This window comes from Aythya marila (assembly GCF_965140915.1).
Source record: "Aythya marila genome assembly, chromosome: 8".
Taxonomy (NCBI): Eukaryota; Metazoa; Chordata; class Aves; order Anseriformes; family Anatidae; genus Aythya; species Aythya marila.
The window spans coordinates 28,295,810-28,320,221 of record NC_139049.1 but is presented as its reverse complement, the minus strand read 5'-3'; the positions used below and the strand labels follow the sequence as shown (position 1 = coordinate 28,320,221).

Below are 24,412 nucleotides of genomic sequence, written 5' to 3'. Positions count from 1 at the left end.
TATTAAACAGCCTGCTTTGTTCTTCTGCTGTGCTGGTGTATTTATTTAGGATTGTGTTCCTCACTTTAATCACAGGTGAGGTGAGGAGGTGGTGGTTCAGAGAAGATTATGTAAAGGTCGAGGCTACGGCTTCAGATTGGAGGTCAAAGACCTTAATTGCTGCAAGATATGATATCAAGAGCTCCCGTCTGAGTAATTCTCATGAGACAGGCTGGCCTGCAGAGAGATGATCACCACTGATATTTCTCTGGATCATAATTAGGAAAAACTGGGCTTGCTTCTCTGGCAAGGTCACACAGAGCTGTTAGTGCTGCCTGGGTTTGACTTCAGTGAAAAGTGAAGGGATGGGCCCATGAGAAGTTACTCTTATTTTAAGAAGAACTTAAAATATCTGTTTCCTTCTACGCTTCCCCCTAATTCTCTTGCTAGTTGGAAAAAAAAATAAAGTTTAAATATTCAGTTTCTAATTTTTTAGACCAGACAGGCTGGAGGTAGCAGACATCTTTGCTGTACAGGTTGAGGAAAAAATAACTTGTAGCACATTACTTGAAAGACCCAAGGACACCAGTTTGATTTTCTTTTAAATGAGCAAATAGAAGATGACCACGCTTAGGGGGATTGCTGTGTTAATGTTGTTGGTTTTTACATTGCATAAAAGAATTTGGGAGGATTTAGATTGATTTGAGGAGAACATGTGGCTTAAATATTCCAGCTGCAAAGGCCCTGTTTGTCTTCAGGGGGGAAAAATTTGGAAGGCCAACATGAAGTCCATGTGTCTGAGAGCCAGGAAGAGAGATTCACTTTCTATGGGTGTTTGTGGTTTGTAAGTATTGGGTTGGGAGGGCCTTGGAGTCCCCAAGTGGCTGATGCTGAGCTCCTCGGGCACTTGCTGGTGGCAGGGGGCAGTCGGGAGGTGACGGCCATGCCACGGAGCGCAGCCCCAAGCAGGCCGCACTGCCCCGGGCAGGCCTCACTGCCCCAGGAGGCTGCTGGCTGCGTGCAGACAGGCGCTGTAGGAGGCAATTTGGAAAAGTCCTAAATTAAACTCGATCGGGCATGGCAGCCCAGAGCTGGAGGGCCCCGTTCTGTGTGCAGATATACGTGCTTCCATCGATGGGATTTGAGGAAACAACGCTAGCTTAAAACAAGAGCAGGAAGCCTCTTTTCCATCCCTCCTGTGTCTAATTCCTGGCAGTCTTTTTTCCTCTCTCTTTTATATCAACCATTATTTTATTTTATTTTTTTATCTTTGAAGACTTTTTCATTGGATCTAAAATCTCAAGACTTAAACCGCATGTGGATATAATTATGTCTCTTCATATTTACTTAGGAGAACATGATCCTGCTACTCATTATCCATACAATATTAGCAACGACACATTTCCCTGTGCAGGGTTGTAAGCGATGTATTTTCATGAAGGAAGGGAAAAAAGGATGGATATTTTAAATAAAATATCTCATTTCAATAAAAGCGAGAAGGTGCTGCGTTTAATATGTTAACCCCCGTTATTTGAACTTGTTTTAGAGTCTTTCTGTCTTGAGATATTAAGGCTAGAAAGGAATTAAGGAGACCAAAGAAAGTCCCTCGACATTCCCATGTGCTGAAATAACGGGCAGGCAATCCTGCTTTATACAATGCTGTCTTCCTGTGTAGAACAATTAGTGCTAATATGGTAATGATAATCGTTTCTGTAAATTATTCTTAATTAACTATTTATGTAATAAGATACTTAAGGATCTGTATTTAACAGTTCTGTGCTTTTTTTTTTTCCCCCTGCTGATTGTTTTCCCCATATATTTCTGCGCTAGTTACTCTCTTCTGTTCAGTATTAACCATGTTATACCCAGGTTTAAAATTTGGTGTGGGTGGTCTTTAATTACCACTAAATGCTGCATAGATGATCTCGTAACAGGTGGGTTCCTCCCTTCAGCAGTGTTGTAATTGCTCATCGCTACTTTTTCAGTGATACCCCCAAGCTCCCTATATCCCAGATTGTGGAGCCAACAACCCTAAAAGTTATTGTCATTCCACGGTTTTCAGCAAAGGAAGAACCTGCTAAGTCATGTGCTTTCCAATTAGCTCCTGTTGATCAGCTTTGGGCTCTTTTCATATTGGTAAGGCTATCTGCTGCCATCATTGTTTGTTGTTTTTTTTTGTTTATATGTAAAGCATATACCAATATTTTATGCACATAAATGGCCTAAGTTTCCGTATACTGCCTAATATAAAGTACACATTTTCCTTTTTACTGTGGTTTATGTTTATTGCACGCGCTACATTGTTTTATGTGCACAGCGTGCTTATTGAATCTGTGATGTAGTCAGAGAGATGTTATATTCCATTCTTAGCATCATTAGTGCTGTTTTCCGAACTGATTTTCATCAGGCTATAGTTTAATTTAATTCACTTCATTATTTTGCAAAGCAGTTCCTATCTATTGGGTTTCCCTTCTGTTGCTTTTAAAAACACCAATGTCTCAAAACAGTGAGAACCTAAGTATTTTTAGCTTTGTTTTTATTTTTTTCTTTTCTTTTTTTTTTTTTTTTTTTTTGACATGTTCTGAGCATCGTAGGATTTCTGTAAGGCAGCCAATCAGTTAAATACAAATACTGATAGCTTTACAAGTTAATTAGCACCTCAATTCATCAGTAGGCACACTCAAATTAATACTGAAGTAAGCATATCAGAACCTCATCCTTCGTTTGCATTTAGTGAAGGTGATTTTGCAATATGTTAATTTGTATTGTGTGCACAGAGAGTGTAATTTTCATTGCTCTTATTTTTAGACCTATTTAAAATCAGGGTCTAAGATCTTACAGGAATTGGCTTGCTTCAGCTTGTTTAAAGAATACGGAAAATACAGTCAACTGCCAGGATTTATTCTGATAAGTAACACTGACTAATGTCTTTTTCTGTTCATTCACTTACAAGTTAGGTATTTCTTTCACTATGTGGGTTTCTTTTCAAGTATATGCAGCTTAGGGTTTTTGATGTAAATAAATGTAGCTACATGACTAGAACAGGAAAAATAACTTTAGCCTAATCAAGCCTTAATTGTCTGGATTAGTAAGACCTACAATAATTAAGATACTTTGCGAAAGTAATAAGCTATTCATATTCACTCCATTGCATCCTTAGATTTTCGCTACATAGGCTTTTCTTTCAAAGACTGAAAGAAATGGTGGAAAGAAATATTTACACTAATGGTGAGCCGTAGTATACATGAGAACAAATAATTGGAATTTCAAGACTTGGTATTTTGGGAATAGTACAGATAATTACTATTTATTGTTGTCCCCTCAGCTGCAGCATATCGAGAAAAAGTAGCTAATATAAATTACTCTTCCTTTAGAGATGATTACTCTGGGAACACTTCATCAAGAGTAGTCTGCACTGCTGCAAAAGCTTCCATCCAAGTGCTGTCGGTGACCGAATGAAATGAGCAGAAAGGCAGAAGCTCTGCAGCACTCCTTCCTGTGCCAGCCCAGAGAAGGAAAGTCCTCTGAGCTGAGCCGATATGTTACCCAGATCAATCATACCAGCACAAGTCTAATTTTACAGTGCTGCTTAGGGCTTAATCCAATGGAAATGCATCAATATTTGCTATGCTAGCTGAATATCCATAGTCTAAGCAAGCAGTTATTCCCAACACTGATGTGTTGATTTGGAGTATATTGAAAGCAGAAATCAGGACTGTATCTCTCAAGAACACTGCTCTTGTCTGTGTTCTGTTTTTTAGGAGTATTCTTCAGGGTTTTTTAGAATATGTACTGAGTATATATACTGCACATATACTGTACCATCATGTCTTCCTTTGGTTCTTGGGGAAGAGCTGAAGTAGGGGAAATCTGAGCTGATCCCATTTACTGTCAGCACGCTAGGCAGAATGGGTTGGCTGCCTTTTGGAATGGACACTTCTAGCAAAAGTTCTTGAGCAATGTACAGGTAAATGTTTCTTGTAATCAAGGCTGATTAAATTACAGTCAAAAAGATGTCCCTGCCCCCTTAGGCCCATCACAACCTTGTTCTCATCTCAAATTCTTCCAGCCTTTCCAGAGAGGAAAGGCTTTCTAATCCCCAAATAATTACTCTAGACAAAGAGCTATTTGTAGGGAACATCTTGTCTAAGGAAAAGGGATCACAAAAAATCACTGTCCCTAATAAATTCTCCAGCACTCTGTGATTCAAGATTCTCTGGTTGTCCTTGATCTTAAACCACAACTGGGTCTGTGAAGCTGCTAGGGAAAGGTTCCTCTGTCTACAGAGACACCTCCTTCCTGGGTGATGGGGTTGAAATTTAAATCCTAAGCTGTGTTGAAAAAGGAACAAGAACTTTTAGAACAAACTCCCAAAAGGGAGAGCGGACTTCTTGTAAGAGTTTATATTTGCCCCCACTCCTTGGCTACCTAGGTCAAGGTTGTGCAGATACATTTACCTCTACTTAAAAGACCTGGATCCTCCAGGGATTTGCACCTTTTTTTGGCGTGTAGAGCAAGGGTTCCACCTTCTTTTTTAATACTGTCACCACCAGAAAAGGGGGATGATTCTGATGATTGTGCTGCTGCCCTTTTGTAGAGTAGCTTAGTGACTGCAGAAGTAGGAGGTGAGAAAACCAACAGGATCATTAGTTCTTTAAAGTTCCTTTTTTTTTTTTTTTTTTTTTTTTTTTTTTCTTTAGAGCTATCTCTAAGAAAACATTCTGAATTTCTTGGCTATTATTTCAGAATTCTTCAGTATTTGTGGGGAGCTTTATGGCACTGACAGTAAAAATAAACAAACAAAAATAACCTAGACTATTTTATATATCTTAAAATATTTACTTGTTAGCAGAATGCCCACTAACACCCAGACTGTCTGCCCACACCTATTCCTGTTTTAAGGGAACATGTCTTTACTACTGAAAACAGAGAAATTAATCATAACTGGCTTGTTCTACAAAACACACTCCTAGGGATAGGGAAGGTCTGATTTTTTTTCCCTTCAAATAAGGAAACTTAAATTACTTAAGGGACTACTTAGCTTCCACTGGTGCAATTAGATTAATGTAGGAGGAATCTTGATTTATTTCCAGAGATGAGTGTATGTTTCTAGGTCAGTAACTCTATTTAGAACAAAAGATCTTAAGGTTTTGTAAAATAAATGAGACGTAGGGCTAGGTGTGCTACTTCTCACTTGGATTTTGGTTTAGTGTTCATCAGGTTATTTTTTGCCCTTTTCTTGAGAAGTGGCATGAGTCTAAGTGTTAAAGTTCAGAAGTAATAAATGAATTGGGGAAAAAGGGGAAGTAGTAATAAAACCATGATCTTCATTTGCATTGTCACAGGAGTGATGTCAGTCATTCTGAACCAGTACCAGAAGGCAGGAAGGGGAGAAATACAAAAGCAGTGAGGTTTGTTAGCAGTACAGCAGTGTCCAAAGCAGCAGAAACAAAAGTGAAGGACTGAAAGATACAAGGATACTGAATTACTGGGCAATAAAACAGCTGTGCTGATAATATCAAGTGATGGACATGGAGGAAAAAACAGTACTGAATTTATATAGACACAGGTGGCTCTCATTTCACTATCACCATTTTGGGAATACACCTGTGAGTTTATTCCTACAAAAATAATGACCACGACACCTTCTGTATGACTCAAGTAGAGATTTCTGGATCTGGCCCCTTTTATGTAACTTGGAGAATATGTCATAAAAGATGCAAATTTTATCAAACAAAACAAGATTGCGTGTTGCAGTATATACTACTGGTTTGGTAATGCATCTGCTGACATACAACAGAACACAATTATTAAAACTTGACTTTTTGGAGAAATGAAAAATCAAAGAATTATTTGAGCCTCTCTTTGTATATACGAGATGCCATGCAAGACTGAAAATTAACTAATGTTTCTTGTGGAAAAATATCCTCTGGCAAACTGTTAAGTGTAAATTTTGAGGAAGTTTTATGTCTCCATGCTAGTTAAAAAAGAATCTTCTTTTCCATTAGATGCTCAGTATAATAAACTTTCTTCCTGATAGCTAAACTACCCAGGGGAATTTATGGTAAATGTTGGCTTAGAAAACAACCTCACTCCTAAAACAGCCCCAGCTCTTTCTCTCCCAAGGATCCCTTGCTTAGTCCGTGAACACTAAACTGTGAACCAGTCTGTTGCCCATCTGCTGGAACCTGCTGCCATTTACAACCACTTTTGAGTGCAGTTGCAAAGATTTGTGACTGAGCTAATTACCCGACAATATCTGAGTTTACAGCCTGATAGTTAATTATTCTGTGTATGCCATGTACTGTAGTCTACATGTAAACAGTCGCTGGCAAGCAAAATAATCCTCCACAATAAAATGGAGAGTGTTCTGAGAAGAATTCTCTGTTTACATCTTGGGAACAGGGTGCTCTTTGTCATGTTTCAGCTTCTTGGGGTATTTTATGGGGTATTTTATAAGGTGACCTGTTACACAGAAGCATAGTTTATCCCCATTGGTAATAATGCATATGCAATTGTAGTCTGAATACTAATCCTGAAATATAGTTTAGGCTCCTTTTGTATTCATGATAGATTTTATGAACCTTTTTCATTGCTGGTGATGTCAGCAGAATCTTTCTATTGAATTATGGATTAGACATTTAATCAAGGTCTGTGCATTATTATACAAGTCTCTTCTCTGTTTTCTCCTGAAAAATGAGATAAAAAATGAGATTCACAATGGAATCAAGTGAACACCTGATAAATAAAATTCAACTTTGCATCTCATATCTCTAACAACAAGCAGATAGAAAACAAGAGGTGTATGTCCAGCAGGCAATTCTACTGAAAGCCAATGATATTTTTCTACATCAGTAAGGAAGGAATACAAAATACAGGCTCATTTTTGCTGACTCTGGTGCACTGTTTTGTGGTCGCTCCTGCAGGTGTTAGTTTTAAAGCATATGTTTGTCCTGGTGCTTCTTTTCTCAGCATCTTGAATCACAGTTGAGAAGTGGCTACATGACCAGTTCAGGACCACCGGGCTTTCCGGTTTAGCAATTACATCTTGTTTTTTCATCCAAATTATTTGTCCAACTGTCTTTTAAAACCATTTCCATGAGTTGCTAGGATACATTTCTATAAATGGAAACTGTTTACACAGCCTCAACATGATAAATCTTTGTGTTTCACTTGTTTCTTGCCAAGACTTCATTGTAAGGCACTGCTGAAGTTTACCAAGCTCTGGAAATTGTCATATAATCCTGCTTCTTTGTTTGTTATAATCAGAGAAATACAGAGCTGATTAAATGAATCTTGTTTTGTCTACTATTATTAACTCCTTTGATGAGCTTTACAGCGACATTATTCCGAAGGATGTTCAGTCTGCTCAACCCTGACCAAGGCACCTCCTCACCAGCTGATAAGCAAATGTTACTGGACAAGGTAGTTATAAGCTAAATAAGCCTGAGAAGTCTCACTTTCTTACATTTCTACAATCACACTCTTGCTTTAAAAATGAAGCGAGCAAGAGCTCTCAAGCCTTCTTGCAAGCTTGGAAAAATGTCTGTATCATTGATTCTTGGATTATACAGAAAGAAACATGTTTTACTGGCTTACGCGTGGAATCCTTGGAACATGCTAAGACTTTGATCTTCTTGTACTCTAGAGTTTGTCTTTGAATTAATTCCAAGTGTCATCAATTTTCTTGTGTCAGCACGGTTGTAGCGTGGTCAAAGGGTACAGGATTTTCCTGGGACATTCCATTCAGGTGGCCATTGCCTTTTTTTTCCCTGAGATTTGTGAAAAGGTGAGATCAGATAGCTTGAAACAAAGTCAAACTCAAAAATTGTGATCCCAAGAATCAAGTTTTTCTCATACCATCTGCTGTAACTTTCCTTGTGCAATGCTAATGTTGGGTTTCCTAAAATATAAAGTTTTTATATATCAGTAATCTTTTAACCATAAAATCTGTACAATATAAATATTTTTGACATATGAATTCATATTTTAATCTGCTGTTTCAGGCTCAGTGTTGATGTTTTTAATGTCAAATAGATTTTATTTTTGTGGTATCGCGTAGGAGGGTGGTTAAGACAGAATTGTCATTTAAATTTTAAAATATTTTTTCTGAAATGGTTGGTCTGAGATTAGTCTTATTAGTGACTGGTGTGATTCTTTCAAGCCAGTCCAATAGGCAGTTAAATAATTGCTACGGACATAATCAACAATCAGATTATATTGAATGCCTGCAGACTCCACCAGAAAGGTCTAAGGGAAAACTATTAAAGATGAAACAAAACATAGCATTTAAATCCTAGCACGAGAAGCAGCCAGACAAAGGGAACACAGATCGCGGTTTGATTACCCCCGCAGAAAAATAATATTTAGTATTGGTAATTGAAAGCATTTAAAAGTATGAATACCCTCTTTTCTTTTTTTTTTTTCTTTGACTAAAAAGGTGTTTGACAAACCATAGCTGTGTGCATATGTGGTACCTCAAGGAAATGTGAGAATAATGGCTGTAACGTGCACAGGTCTTTGTCTGGATCCTGGAGGTGCCAAAGAAGTAAACTGTCAAGGGTAATATACAGCTTCTTGGTATTTCAGGGTGGCCAGAAATGTGGTTGTTTTTTAATATATATATATATATTCAAAGCTTGTAAAAGTAGCTGCATGGCTGACGCAATACAGAGTTTCCTCCTTTAATGATTTTTTTTGGATGCAGCCTTTCTATCTTGGTTGTTTAAAGGCAACCTGACGATTTGTTGAAATATGAAGGTGAAAGAGTATCAGAAGGTCTTGTGTATCTTTATTGGCCAGGCACAACTTCTTGACTGCAGAAAGTTAAAGCCTTTCCTTCCTCTCTATTCTGGAAGCCAAATTCCTGTATGTTACAGAAGTATATGTGCCATTTCATGTGACCTAGGAGGAGAACCTGCATGTAGCCCTTATGCCTTTTGCCTCATGTTGTGGTCATTGCTCGAAAGACTCTCTCTTCATTTTGGCTTACTCAGACGTTGCTAGAATGGCATAAAAGAAAACGTAATCAAGTGAAGAATTATGTTCATCACATCTAGCTTAGAAATGATAGCAAAATACATTTTTCTGTTGCATTTCCTGGCACAGTACCGGGAGATGAAATGTAGGCTTGGGCAATGTGTAACTGGGGAGGAAAGTTAAAGATTTTACTTCTACCAGGCCTAAGGTTTAGAGGGTATTTTATGTGGATATGGTTGGCAAAAAGTGGAATCCAATGTGGGGCTTCTGATAAAAGCAAGTATGGGTAGAAGAAAAGAAAAGCCCCCAGACAGTCTGGATGCTGTGGGAGTGTGCGGTGGAATGAGGAAAAATGTGACCGTGGAGACCTTTTCTTTTCCTGCAATAGCACTGAAAGCCTCTGAGGTGCTGTTTGCTCCTGTCTTGATATGATCACCTCATAATAGATGGCCTTGGTGGGTACTGAACTCTTCCATCTCCCCGTCACTGCAGAAGCGTTACCTGCAGCTTTTCTCCCAGCTTGGTGTCAGTCCGAATCTCTCACCAGAACAAGTTTCCTTGGGAAACTGATTAAAAATAGTAGCAAAGAGGAAATAAATCCAATTCTGTTAATACCCAGTATGTTACAAGGGAAAAACATTATCCATGTCTCTGGATTACCAGAGTGTTTGAAGCTGCAACCATAATTTAGATGTATTTTATTTTATTTTATTACATAAATATGACTTACTCAAAGTATGTTGAATTATGAAGCTCATGAATAAATATTTTGACATAATCAGAATTATATGGCTAGAAATTGACCTACTTTGCATGACAGATGCTTGAGAGTCCCCTAGCTAATAGCACACCAACCTGGCAGAGCAATGCCCTATCTTAGAATACACTAAGATGCTTACAGACATTAAATTACTTGTCTGTTGGTTGGTTTGGTTTGTGTTTTTTTTTTTTTCATGGAGATTAGACATGGTCGATTTTGTTTGTAAATGGGTAAGTTGTAGGCAAGTTACTGAGAAGGCATTGGGTTGCAGCCTAAAGAGGACTTGTGCAGCATTTGATCAATGCTTTCAACACAGTCTTGCAAAATACTGTTAGTGTTAGAAATGGCCAGAAAAGCTTCATGGTACCAGGGATCAAATAATTGGAGGATCTCACTAAGTAGACAGATCTTAAGCTCTTTAGAAGATGATCAAAAAAATAATAATAAAATAAATAAATGAACGCACAAGGAATAATAATGTTTTAGAAGTCTGGCAATATTTTAATGATAGATTCTCCCCAAGGCTGTTCTTAATGCCTGTGTTGATTTCAGCAGACTGATTTTATCTGCATGTCCTTAAAGTTAATATGATAAGGGTTTTGTACAGGTTAAGTCAATACAAAACTCAGACCAAAGAATAAAACAGTCTTTACCTCCTTTTTAATTTATATGTATTTTTTGAAGTTATCTTCCTTTATTTTAAAATAACAACACAAGTGATTAAGCAGTTTAGGTGCACTTTGCACAGAATGTAGTTTTCAGGCTTCATAAATTTTTGTTGTTCAATTCTAGCACAAGACACAGTACTGCTTTCTATTTTGAAATAACATTGCTTTTTCTTTTTAATGGGAGAAAGGTAACTTTGTCTTGTCCCTGTTTCCGGGAACAAAACCCTCTCCTCTTTTGTATCATTCATGCAGTGAAGAGTAACATCATATTCTGCTTCATTAGCTCCTCTTTTCAGCAGCTGTTTTCTCCATTTTTGAAGAACTTCTATAGATCAACTTTGTGCACACTTTTTCTCCCCCAGCCTTCAGAGAAAAATTTTACTCCCCTGTAATGAACCCTTTTTACCACAAAGGTAGTAGAAATGCATGTATAACCTTGGCAAATGTCTTCTCTTTCAAGCCTCCTCTTCATCGTACTCCTCTTTGATGCTGAACTTTATTGGTAGAGTTTTTCAGGCAGCGAGGGTATCAGTTTTAAATCGGTGAGGTTTGGAGGACATGGATTTGCAGCCTGGGGTCTTGGGAAACTCCACCAAAGGGCAAGGGACAGAGGTGGTTATTTGGCTGGTTTGTTCTCGTCACCCTTTTCAAGAGCTTCTCGCTCCTGTGCAGGGTGCTTTGAGGGAAGGTTGTTAGAGATTTCATTCTGGTCACACCATTCCTTCACCCCGTTGTGTAAATACTGGACTGGTCTTCATGGCTAGCAAATTTGTTAAAATGTTGAACTTCATACAAATTCTGGGAGCACAAAGCACTTGGCTTTGGCCTTTTATGCTGTTTCCACTGGCAAACTAACAGGCAGCTTGGACTCAACCACCACAGGTGAGCTTGGCAGGCAGCTCGCTCCTCAGGCCCTTACAGCCCAACCTCTTTACCCAAGGTCTTGAGAAATGACTCCAACTTTTCCCAGTCGAGTACTTTCCTTTCCTGTTCCTTGCAGTGATCCGGTGGGTTTTGATGGTGGTGGTTTGGCTTTGTTGCATTTTATTACTTTTCTGGCAATGCTGTTTCATTCTCAGTTTCCCGAGTTGCACCCCAAACACTGGCTCCTGAGCAGCTGGTTCCAGAAACAGGAGTTATCCTGATGTGCTGGTCCTCCGTGGCACACGAGGAGCTCAAACCCCAGTCTCTTACCTCTGGAATTCGCTTTGGTGCAGGAGTGTTTCACTTCTTATTAACGTTTTGCCCAAGGGTGATTGCCGGCAGTAGTCTTTTCATTTCTGCCTCCTGCTGCTGCTTTGACAATAGGAATGGCAGCAGGAGGCAAAAATGAAAGGACCAGATTGAAAGAAGCACTTTGCCACTGTTGTAATTTTGAAATTGATGGCGTTTTTTAGCCCAAAGTCTCAGGAAAAAAGCTGCTTTTCTCTTTGCCTCCTATTGTTTTTCCAACAGGGAGAGACATTCTCTGATGTTGCAGAGGCAGTGGGAGGCCAAAATGAAAATAATTTTCTTCCTGAAACATTGGATTGCAAAAAGTGAACAATTTCAACAGGGATCTAGCGCTTTGTTTTCTTGTTGACTGCCATGTGGCGAATACTGGTATTTCTGTTTGCCTGTAGAAAACAAATAGCAGCTGCTTCTCTTATTGAATTAACATCATCATAGGGTAATTCCGATAAATCTACTTACTGTGTGTTTTTAACATGTCATTTTCATTCTTCCCCTTTTTCCTGCGCCAGAAGAGGCTTTGTAATGTGGATACCTAATTCCCTTCTGAGGGAGCCAGTCAGGGAGCAGAAGCGTGGGCTCTGCCCTCTCCGTGGACAAAGAGGATGGCTCAAGGAGAAGGGTTGCATCCCGAGGTACCCCTAGCACACAGCCCTGATTTCATCCACTTTGCCCCAAGTGCCATTTCTGTGGGTGCACAGAGCACCATTGCATTGGGAATCCACAGTGTTGGCAAAAGAGTAAAGTTTAAATCCTTGAATAATGTCTTTGTCCTCCAGCTTTAGTTGTTTGGGGCTATTGCTCTTTTCTTGGGTGACTTTCAAGTATGTAATTAGTTATCTTGAATAAAAAGATTTTTCCCTTATTGAACATGTGAGAAATTTGGGGATGCTAATCGGAGCATAACCTTTTCTTAACTTGCTCTTTTTACACTCAGAGAATTAACATTTATCATACAGCAGCACAAGAATTTGGCCTTTGTATGAAGTGAACTGATTCTTCACCCTTTTTCTGTCTTTATACACAACAAAAACTAAATTTTTGATAAACTCATCAACAGAATATATTTGTATGCTTTGAAGTATTAATTGTGAATTTAAGTTTCTCGATGTGATTTTGGGGCACTGCGTGTAAGTGCGTGAAATGTCTTGAGTCCGGGATTAGTTAAAGTCTAATTAAAATTGTTCCTGAAAATTGCATGCTTAAAGCCAGATACAGGTAGATATATAAAAGTGGCTTGATTGTTTTCATAAGGTCTGAGCACTTCTGGTTCTTGAAGAATTAAAGAGTCAGGGATTCAAAAACAAGATTACAAACTGATACTTGGTCATGTACCAAAATATTTCTTTAGAGTGCCATCTTTAAATGCTCAGCTTTTCAAGTTTTGGCTACCTTTTCAGCTGCTGCAGTGGAGTTTGGAGTTCGGTTTCTTCTTCCCCAGCCGGTTCTGATTTGGTTGGGAAACGACACATTCTGGCATAATTGAACAGCTCCATTTAGACTAACCTCTCCTTGCTGCTCTGGAGTCTTCTCTAGAGATTTTTGGCAGCAGATGATATCTGCTGGTTGTTTTGCTTAGGCATATTAATGCAGCCGTAATGCATCCCTTCGTTTTCAGTGAGTCTGGGCTTTTACTGTGCACCTGAAAAATTCTGTTTGCTTATTAGTACTAATTAAGGATCACTATGAAATCAAAATCACAGAAATACAGAGATGGAGCAAACATTTTCAATCACCTTTTATCAAAATCATCTCTCTAAGAAACACGCGTTTTCATACTGAGATCCAGGCAAGTGGGTAAGGAGCAAACTGGTCGATGACCCTGTTTTCCCAAGGGCTACACTTACTTGACATTTTGATGTCTACTTGATTTAAACATTTACCTAAGCTTTGAAACGCTAGCTGGGCAAAGTTTGCTGAACTGTCTTGTCTTTTAAAGAGGAAATTTCACACACAAAAATGTTTTGTCCCTCCGCCTTTAGTTGCACAGAAAACATAATTTTCATTTTTAATCTCCTAAGCAGAAAAGGGCCCACCAACTTTCCCTTGCTTCATTTTTGTTTCTTCCCTAAAGCTTGCTGAACAAGGCCGGTACCCAAAACGCAGTTTTATTGCAGTGTCTTTTTTCAGTTTCTACCAGAGTAGAGCCTGGGATTTTGGCAGCTTCTGCTTCTGGCCTGTGGAAAGGCACCTTACAAAATGGCTCTCCAAGATTTATGAAGACTTGCATGGTACAGGGGCTGAAAGGAAGTTTAATTACATTCAGCTTTTGGTCATTTCTGCGTCTGACGATGTGCCCGTGTACTGTCATCTCAAAGACTATCTAAGAAAATAAAATTGATCAGTGAGCCTTCTGGCTAAAGCTAAAATGAGTGCTTTGTCATCTGCCCACGGAGCGTGGGTGCTCAGTCACTGTCAGCTCCGGCGTGCTCGCCCTGAACTCTCTAGCACTGAGATTTGTCCAGAAGTTTAATCAAACATTATTTTATACTGAGGCCTTCTCTGTAAATAATTGAATTCTTCTTTTGCCATACTCCCACATAATTCTTTGCACTATAAAGAAATAATTTAATCTATTCCGTGCTTTGCTTTGGAGATGGTAAAACGTATGTGTTGTTTTGTCCTAGCTCGTGTAGAGCACAAAATGTTAGGATAAAAACTTGACAGCTACAGTTGCTGTCACCTTGTGAATGACATCTCTACTCATAAAGCTCTGATCAAAGGCAGCAAATAGTATGGAAACATCTTATTTATATAGTAAACTCGGTTCTGAGAGTGAGACTGTGTAGGTGTCTTCAAGTACCGTAATTCACAGGCTAATAATGCCAGGAGCCATAAAATCTCTCAGTTGGAGGTTACAGTGAATAGCAGTGCTAACAATTGGGAAATACTGCTGAGATGATAGGCTGAATGATGATTGAGTTTTCCTGGAGAGCCCTTATTGGTGTTTAAAATAGTAGGTAATGTTTTTAGCTTTAACTGTAATGGATGTTCCTTGAGCCTTCAGAGCAGATTTTGTTTCACCTCTTTAAACGGTTTATCATTATCAAAAAGAAATACTCTGTCTTAAAACGTTTGTGTTGCTGTCAAAAGTGGGCATTTTACCTTTTTCTGAGCAGAGGCACCACCAGTTCGGCAGCACCACTGGAGCAGGAGGGAGACTTCCCTCAGCTGCCTTGTGTTAGGGGCTCATGTGCTCCCGCTGGCACTGCTGGGCACAGGCAGCTCCTCGGAGGAGGTAGGATTCTTGGTAAAAGGAGGTTTAAAGGATAGTTTGCTGAAGTTTTATGTTGTACTGTGGAGACAGCACTTTGTTAATGTAATAGACACCAACAGAGTTCTCTTGTTGACCCTACAGCACGGAGGTAGGTAAGGTAAGCTGAAAGTACTCCAGGACTGCAGACATTTCAGCGTGCCTGTGAGGTGGTGAAGGGAAAAGTTTGCATCCATCACATGCCAGTTGCACTCATACACTGTAACCAAGAGTTTTCGGTAGGATCCTATAAAAAAAAGACGTACTTATTTCCTTGAAAATGACTAATTGTAAAAGAAATTTACTCAAGGAACATTGTTAGAGGAAGAGAACACAGGTGGTGACTTAAAAAAGTGAAAAGGTTTTATTTTGGTATCAGATTCCTAGGTGCAGCACAACGTTTTTGGGCAGTTGTGCTCCCAAAGTCTTCAGCGACAAATGCACAGTCTGACAGCTTGGAGTTTTCTACCTGTGACAGAGAAGTTCAAAAATGAGATTAACAGGAAAACTTGGATTTATTATTATTATTAGTTTTAGTTTTAGTTTTAAGATCCGGTGTAGATATACTGCTCTGAAATATGTTATGCCTGTGAAAGAGTAGTTGTGCTCCCAAGGTGCTGTGGTCTTGATAACAAAATCCATTCCGTGGTGTTTTTGGGCCTTGGGCATCAGACCTGTGGTTCTGGGCAGCCATCGAGAAAATGGTGCCAGCAAGGAGAATAACCTGGCTGAGCTGTTCCTGATTCCTTCAGGACCTGCTTGTTGTACTGAAAGGTACCTATAATTATGTATATTTTCTCTTTAACACCTGCTGCTGTACTTTTTTTTTTTCTTTCCTGGGGAAATATGTAGTTGATTAAAATTACGGCGAATTTTCTTCAGATAATTGTTCCCAAACGAAGCCGTGCACAGCGTGTGCACGCATCTGTGCAAATACACAAAAGTGTGGATAAACATATATGTGGGTATAGGGGCATGTATAAGCACAGCTAAGAGGAAATCTCTCTTTTTTAGCAGTTAATCCACCAGTCCTCAGCGTGTGCCGTGCCTTGGAGGTCACGCTGCACTGCAGTGCTCTGTTCGGTGTTCTCCTGCACGGCGCTGCTATAAAAATGCTAATTGTCCCCATGAAGATGCAGGCTGTTTGTAAGTGCGTATATGATTGTTTTGCAGCCCGGCGAGATGTAAGGCGGTGTTATTTCAGGTTTATCATTTGAATGTGTGATGAATGCAACTTTGACAGTTTATTAGTCAGAAAAGGGGGGAGAAAAAAAGACGGTGCTGTGTCGTTCTTCAGTGAATTGATTGCCAGGAGCATGTTATTGACTTTGGTGATAATATCATTATATATTTTACGGTCATAAAATCAAGAAATTCAGATTATGCCTTGAGGGCTTTACACATTTAAATAAAGGATATAGCCATTTCCAGGGCTATTGGTTTAGATTGCCGGATGCTGTGAGGAATGCGGAGTGTGCTATGAGAACATACAGAAAAAGCAACAGTGTGCTTACTGCTGTGATGCTTTGGTTTATTTTCTTTTTTGTGTTTATGAAATACCAGCACTTACAACCCCCCCGGGAGAATGAGCAGAGTTTGCTCGATGTCTTAGCATATTAATGCACTGCTCGCTCAGTGCTCTGTTGGGCCAGGAGCTGATAGGAAGCGCCATCCTTGACTTGTACCAAGAGTGAGTCTTCCTGAAGCCCCCACCGAAATTCACAGCCTTGGAAGGAAATCTGGAGTGAGCTCTGGTCTGCATTTACATTACATGGAGTCAGATAACCTCATACAAATGCAGCTCTCCAGATTCATACCACAGAACCAGCAGCCCTGGGCCCACGGCTGCTGGGGAGAGCCCAGCACAGGCTGCTCAGAGCTGGATTCACTGCAGTGGCTCATTTTCCTCTTGGGCTGTATAAGAGGGGTTTGAGAAGTTGTTCAGTCACATCTTGGGGTTGAAGGCACTTGAGGAACTTGGGTTGAGTACTCAGAGTTCGGGGTTCAACTCTGGCTTGATGAAGGCATCTTAAGGTAGATTGCCTTGAATGAAAATGATTGAACGCATTTAAAACCTCATTTATTACTTTCACAGTAGGTTTACTGAGATAGATAAAATACCTTAAACCGGATTGTGATGATGAGGCTCTTGCTACTTCAGATGGAAGCTCAGAAGAGCTCTGGGGAGTTCTCGTGCTCGTTGGGGCTGCTGGAGGTCCAAACACAACGTTTTGGTGCTGCACCAAAGGTCATGTTCTTCCACGTGGGCAGGAGCAGTGGCTCCAGCTGGAATGCATATGGCTTGAAGGGGAACGGTGACATACACAGAAGTAGATGAAGTAATTAGTCATACATTTACATTTACAGGGCCTCTGAGGATTATAAATCTATATGCGGCAAACTAAACATTTCTTTGCCTGTGTCAACAGTGGCATGGTTTCTAATTAGAAGCGATCACCTTTCTAAATAGAACTTGTGGGGCATTGGTGTTCTTTTTGCCTTTATATTTTTTCGCAGTCTGGGGCATGAGAATTAAGTCTGGTTTCATTTTGGATAGTAAGATGCTTGTGTTCAGTTGCAAACAAGGGGTTGGGATATTTGCTTTGTGAAAAGCAATTTATGAAGGCAAATGATTAGAACAAATGAGTGCAAAATTGCTATTGTTTTTGAAGTTTAAAAAGTTGAATAGAAAAAAATAATTTCCACTCATTTCAGAATGGTTTAGTGGTGCTGGTAGCCTGATGAGGATTGCTAGGCAGACCCATCCTGCACAGGGCACAGTGGGCATCTGAGATGGGCATCAGCTCCTCACCCTTGTGGTTTCAGTAGCTGTGGTGGTCTCTGTAGTCAAGAAATTCTAAAGTGGGATCTAAGGAAATACATGTTGTGGAAAGAAGTACTTGTCATTAAATACGTGTTCTAATTTGCTCTAAAGTGTTGTCTAGTAATGATGTGAGACCTCAAGCTTCAGTTTTCCTTAAAATCGGCGTAATTGGTTTGTGAATTCCTACCTCCCTGTCCTTGAGAAGTTATTTCTGGTTTGAGGAAGGCAAGCTGAGAGCAAAACCCCAAGGTTTTGAGGTGCAGCTTCTCGGTGTTGAGCACAGCTAAGCTCCAGCACACAGTACAGCACAGGCAGGGAAAGGCTAGCATGCCAGCAGGTCACACCAACACAGGGTCTGCAGCCAGGAGAAGATGGACCCCACTTGTTACACCAACAAAAAGGGGCAGCACTTTCCCAGATGGGTTTCTGGCACATACACAAACCACGGTCTGGTGGTTTGATGTTAGCACCCACCCTCCTCTACAGCTTAAGAAGAATTACAGCCTCGTAATTCAGGCATCTCTTATTTATGCAGTTTCAAACACAGAAAGGATCTTGTTCATGAACTGTCATTTAAAAAAAAAATAGATTGTTTTTTTATGATGAGACGTTGATGAGAGCCTGGACAATCTTCCTTATCAGTGTCCAGTGTGCAAATGAAGCATTGCCCCATGTAAATCTCATATCCTGTGAGGGCAATAAAATCAGCTGCACTGATGGTGTTTGTCACGCGGTGATTTACCAACCGGGGGGAAGTTTTTCAGTGCAAGTTGCAGCATCAGGATTTGGAAATCCAGTATGAACATAGATCGGGGGAGATCGGGACTTTCACTGAGGAGCAGCAAGCGTTGCAGATGGCTGGCTCGTAATATAGGGCAGTGTGCATGTGCGTTTCTTTTTCATGGGACATACTGCTCTAGGGCTTTTATGGCTGAATTTGTAGTCTCTAGTAATTTGCAGTTTCCACCACAGTTTAAAATATTGACATCATTTTCAGGTTGATGATTTTTCCCAGTCATTTATCCCGAAAGCACTTTATCCTACTTAATCTGGGTCATAATTGACATGGGACTTGTGCATAAGCAAACATAGCCATAAGTTGTATTTGAATGGGCTATTAATGTCATGGATTTACTTTCATTCTGAAAAATAGATCAGAGGTTGGAATAAGTATAAATGTTCAAACAACTGGATGAATGCAAGCTGGTTACCGTGACTCAGACCCAGGAAGCACTCTTGAACACTTACGTGCTCAGAGTCACAGTGCTATTAGTATTAGCTAACAGCTGCCTTCTGCTGTAATGAAGATGTAAGGTTGAAAATTGTTGGCAAGAAAGCTGTTGGAATTGAATTTTATTTACTGCAAATCAACAGGATATCTTCACGAGTATGGAAAACATACGGAAAAGTCCACTGTTATCCTTGCAGTTTGTCGTGTCTCCAGATGTTCTCCCTCCTGCCCCACACTGGGGGTGGAAAGTGGAAAAGGTTTTCTCATCGTTTTCAGCTGGCAGTGCCAACATCTGCCTCGGCATTTCCCTGAGACATGCTGTCAGCATTACTTCAGGTTTCAGATTTATCATTTTTGTCTCATTTGTAGGTTTTAGTTTGTTTTCTCTTACTAATATTTTTTATGAAATGCCATGTATGAAATTTCAACCTCGGTTTAATTCCTTTTGAGGGAGCAGGACTGGAAACAAATCAAGGGAAATGGCTGGGTGACCGCTGAACTATGATAGCAACACTCATCAGCCGCCTTATTTTTAAGGAGCTCTAAATAAACCATTAAGACATTGCTCTGAGCTGATACTTGTCATTGAAAGAAATGAAGTTTGCATGCTCAAACACACCCAAAGACCTCAGTGTGCTTAAAATAACTCTATTTTTTAACATACATTTAGTCCATCTCTAGTTCATGGCATGGACTGTGCTGTCCTCTGGATGAAGGAGAGCCAAAGGAGTTTCTTCATTTGGAAGAACTCTTTCTTGCTCCTACACACTCTCTAGTTTTTTCCATAATGGTATTTTAGAAATTTCAGTTCCATAGTTTTGAGACAAGTTTTTTTATCCGCTTGGTGTGTGTGTGTAACACTAGCAAAGTTGACCCAAGTGTTGACAGCTGGCAAAGTTGTTTTTTTCTTTTTTTTTTTTTTTTTTAATAGAAATGCAAAAGAAAATAGCTTCTTCCTCCAAACTTTCTTTCCTGCTTGCCATAAACTATCCACTCAAAATCAGATTCTATTATTTTTTTTGTTGTTGTTCTTTTTAAAGCTATTTTTCTGTGCTTACATCTGACTTTCCAAACAGGAAGAAGCTGAAGACAATTCGGGCCAAAATTCTCAAATATAGGTGTATAAAACTAGACTTAAGTTTGGTTCATTTTGGGGGACAAAATCTGTGACTAGAGCTCCAAGGAGTTACTAGTATAAATTTCAGCAACTTTGGTCCATGGTTGGGCAAGTGTTTTGGTGGAATGTGTTGGAGCCCAGAAACTTCAAATTCTATAGGATCTCACACTTGGCTCATTTGTGCTTTTGGCGTTTGTTTGGCTACTTGTTTGCTTGCAGATACTCACAGTTCATTGCTGGTGTTTTGAGACCCTAGGAAGAATGTAATCAATTTTAGGAAGACTGATTACCTAACATTTTTTTCCAGCTAAAACACAAAATCACTCCTCTGCAGATACTTGAGGAAGGGTCAAAAACGCAAGAGGTGATGATTTCTCTATACTATTTCTCTATTCTATGTCTTCTTACTGTGGCTTTCATGGATTGCTGTGGTATCATCGTTATGTGGCTCGGTTTAGTCTGTGCTGTATAATATATGTACATTGACCCTAACAGTGATGTGCTAGCTTAACCTGTGATTGCTTTTTTATTAAGAAACATCTTGTGCCGTTATTTAGCTTTGCAGGAGGAGCCTGTGCAAGCCAACACTGGTAGTGATGTTGGTTCTGTATATCTCTGTGAACAGAAAGAATAGGACAAGGGGACAGTATTTATTGTACAGGCTTTAGAGCAGCAATATATTCCTTCAAGAAGGAAATCTTAATGATTTCTAAGATCACTAAGATCTTGAGGTCTCTTCCAACCTAGAAATTCTGTGATTCTGTGAAAGTGTGAAGGGATAACAATACCTTTTGTGGGTTAGCTTTCCAGTTTCATTTTATTTTCAAGATGGAATGTTCTAGCTTTTTGAGTTCTTCCCAAAGAAATTAATTCTAGACATGTGTAGGAGCAGTTTAATATTTTATGCATACAAAGGCTTGAAGTGTAAATATGGCCTCATGGCTGAACAATGGGTATTATTAAGTTTCCATTGGCCTCTGTGGGAGAACAGCATACAGGAAATCAGCAGGAAACGACTAAAAGATACTTCATCACAATTCATAGTGGTTCTCAAAATTACATTTTATTAAGAAAAGTTCTTTTATTAAGAAAAGGTTGCACATAGACAAGTTCATATAGCAAGTGTGGGGTGTTGCAGAATTCTCGTCCGCTGATGGCACCATCTGCTCCTCTGTAGGACTGTCCCGTAGGATGTTGCTGCATCTCCAGCGATGCGTCAAGGAGAGGCGGCCAGGAGCGTGGCATCATGGGCTCGTGTCCATGTCCAGCGCTGAGGCTAGCAGAGAAGCAAAAGCACTAACAAGAGAACCCCTGTGTGTTGTGCCACCCCCCTCCTGGGCCCACCCTGTCACCAGCCCCACTGTGATGTGGCCGTGACATCAGTGGGGCTGGTGCCAGCGGCACAATATGGGAAGGAACTGGGTGTTGACCTTCCTCAGCATGTGGCCATGGAGTCCAGGGATCTCTCCTGTAGAACGTTGACATGTCATGGGCTCGCATCCATGTCCAGCGCTGAGGCTAGGAGAGAAGCAAGTACGGGCAACAAGAGAACCGCCATGTCTAATACCAGGCCCCTCCTGGGCCCACTCTGTCACCAGCCCCACTGTGATGTGGCCTGACATCACCAGGGCCTGTGCCAGTGGCACAATGTGGGAAGATTGGGAGTTGACCTTCCTCAGCATGTGGCCATGGAGTCCAGGGATCTGTCCTGTGAATGTTGACGTGTCAGGGGCGTGTGTCCATGTCCAGCGGTGAGGCTAGCAGAGAAGCAAGTATGGGCAACAAGAGAGCCGCCATGTCTAACACCAGGCGTCTCCTGGGCCCACTGTGATGTGGCCGTGACATCAGTGGGGCTGGTGCCAGCGGCACAATGTGGGAAGGAACTGGGTGTTGACCTTCCTCAGCATGTGGCCATGGAGTCCAGGGATCTCTCCTGTAGAATGTTGACATGTCATGGGCTCGTGTCCAGCGGTGAGGCTAGCAGAGAAGCAAGTACGGGCAACAGGAGAACCGCCATGTCTAATACCAGGCCCCTCCTGGGCCCACTCTGTCACCAGCCCCACTGTGATGTGGCCTGACATCACCAGGGCCTGTGCCAGCGGCACAATGTGGGAAGATTGGGAGTTGACCTTCCTCAGCATGTGGCCATGGAGTCCAGGGATCTGTCCTGTAGAATTTTGATGTGTCATGGGCTCGTGTCTGTGTCCAGCGGTGAGGCTAGCAGAGAAGCAAGTACGGGCAACAAGAGAGCCGCCATGTCTACTACCAGGCGTCTCCTGGGCCCACCCTGTCACCAGCCTCACTGTGATGTGGCCGTGACATCAGTGGGGCTGGTGCCAGCGGCACAATATGGGAAGGGGCTGGGTGTTGACCTTCCTTATCATGTGGCCGTGGAGTCCAGGGATCTCTCCTGTAGAATGTTAACACGTCTCCAGCGGAGTGCTGGAAGAAGGCTGAAGCCATGGTCTTGCTCTGTCCTTTTCCAGGATTCTATCTGTAATAATAAATAATAAAAAAAAAAAAACAGCTGGAGGGGAGCGGCCGCCCTTCATTGCCATGGAGGGCCTCTCCTCTCCCTCCTCAGCCCACACTCATCTGGCTACTCCTCAGCCGGACTGGCCGGACTGGCCTGCTGCAGCCCTTTTATAGCTGCTCCCCCTGTGACACGGCCACCGCCAACATTCTGTCCCCTGTGACATGGCCATGGCATCACCAGGACCTGTGCCCACTGAGCAGAAGAAGCGTTAAAATAAAGTAAAATAAAGTAAGATAAAAGTATAACAACAAACAACAGACACTTGTAATTCTGGGGAGGGAAATTCAGCAGCTGTAAGATTGATTTGAAGATCAGCAGTTCAGCAAAGGTTAAAAGAGCATCAAATCCTGCAGGTACTGCCTACCCATTGCCACATTTTAAAGATGTGTGGTACTTGCTGCTGAGATTTGTGGGCTTGAAGGCTCAATTCCAGCAGGAAAATGTTTGTTGTCTGGAGGTGATACATCACACTTTGGGTATGAAAGATGTCCAGTGCCCAACCCTGTGTCCGCAAGTGCCTGACAGCGCTGAGGGTGTCTCAGCCAGAGCTGTAGACTTGCATCTTCCTTTCTCTTATGTGAACCAAAGATTTTGCCAGTGGCTGTCCCATGCTGCACACTCGAGTGGGACTCAAGAACAAAACCTGTAAATTATCTTCCATCTGCTTGATTCATTGCAGACTGTTACATCCTCTATAGAGGATGGCAAGAAGATGGCAAGAGGCAGCAGACACAAAGTGAAACCTGGGGGGGGGTTTCCTCTGAACATCAGGAAACGTTTTGGTGCTGTGCACGGGCTGCCCAGAGAGGTGGCTCAGTCTCTGTCCTTGGATGTTTAGATGTAGAGCTTAGGGATATGGTTTAGTGGAGGACTTGTTAGTGTTAGGTCAGAGGTTGGACTTGATGATCTTGAGGTCTCTTCCAACCTAGAAATTCTATGATTCTGTAATATTCTTCAAGCAAATAACATCATTTGTTTTTTTTCATTATTTAAATAGTAATAGTGGGAATATTGCTGATATGGTTAGATAAGTTGGTGTACAAGGAAATAGCAGCGGATTTCTGTTAGAGTTTTGTCTGCAAAATGAAGAATTCTCAAGTGTATGGGGATTCAAACAACCCATACAGATCAGAAGTTTTCAGATCCATGAGGTCTGATTCAGGCTTATCTCGTGTTTCTGTAAACCTCATTTGTGTGCAAATTCAGTGCAGGAGATTTTGTATGGCAACAATTCCACTGTGAATTCATTTGAGGTAGTAAGGTCAAAAGGTTTTATTGAACTTGTACATTTCTTCTAATTTTATTCAAATGTTCACATGCTGAGGTGTTGAGCTAGGAGTTGGATCTAATTTGCCACTTAATTGGGAGTATTTATTCATTTATTTGCCTTTACACGCCTGCAAATTTCCCTTTCCCCTTATATCTTTTCAGGTCAGGATCGCAGTGAAGCCACTTTAATAAAGAGGTTTAAGGGTGACGGTGTCCGATACAAAGCAAAACTGATTGGGATAGACGAGGTTTCTGCCGCCCGAGGAGACAAGTTATGCCAAGACTCCATGATGAAGCTCAAGGTGCAGTGCCACTTTTAATCTTTAACATTACAATGTCAAGGGGAGCGAATTTCAGCCTGAACTTTCACTCATTCTCTTTTCCTGACACTGAATCACGCTCTGGTTAATTATGTATCGAAGTCAGTCAATTGTACATGAACTCCTGGCTGGTATTGCTTATCCCAGTTTAATTTTAATAGGTTGTCTCAGAGTTCAGCAGTTGTTCATGATTGACACCACTGCAATTTGTCCGCAAATTATAAACAACACATCCACAAATTGAAT

General features: G+C 40.8%; 1 protein-coding gene across 6 annotated transcripts in view; it reads left to right on the top strand.

Annotated features, from left to right (window-relative positions):
- DAB1 (DAB adaptor protein 1) overlaps positions 1–24,412 on the top strand; it is a 144,494-nt gene that overhangs the window by 63,463 nt on the left and 56,619 nt on the right. For all 6 annotated transcript variants that reach the window (XM_082766425.1, XM_082766429.1, XM_082766424.1 and 3 more), the window contains exon 4: positions 24,009–24,148. In XM_082766425.1, the coding sequence (XP_082622551.1) occupies positions 24,009–24,148 (140 nt within the window). The remainder of the gene's footprint in view (positions 1–24,008; positions 24,149–24,412) is intronic.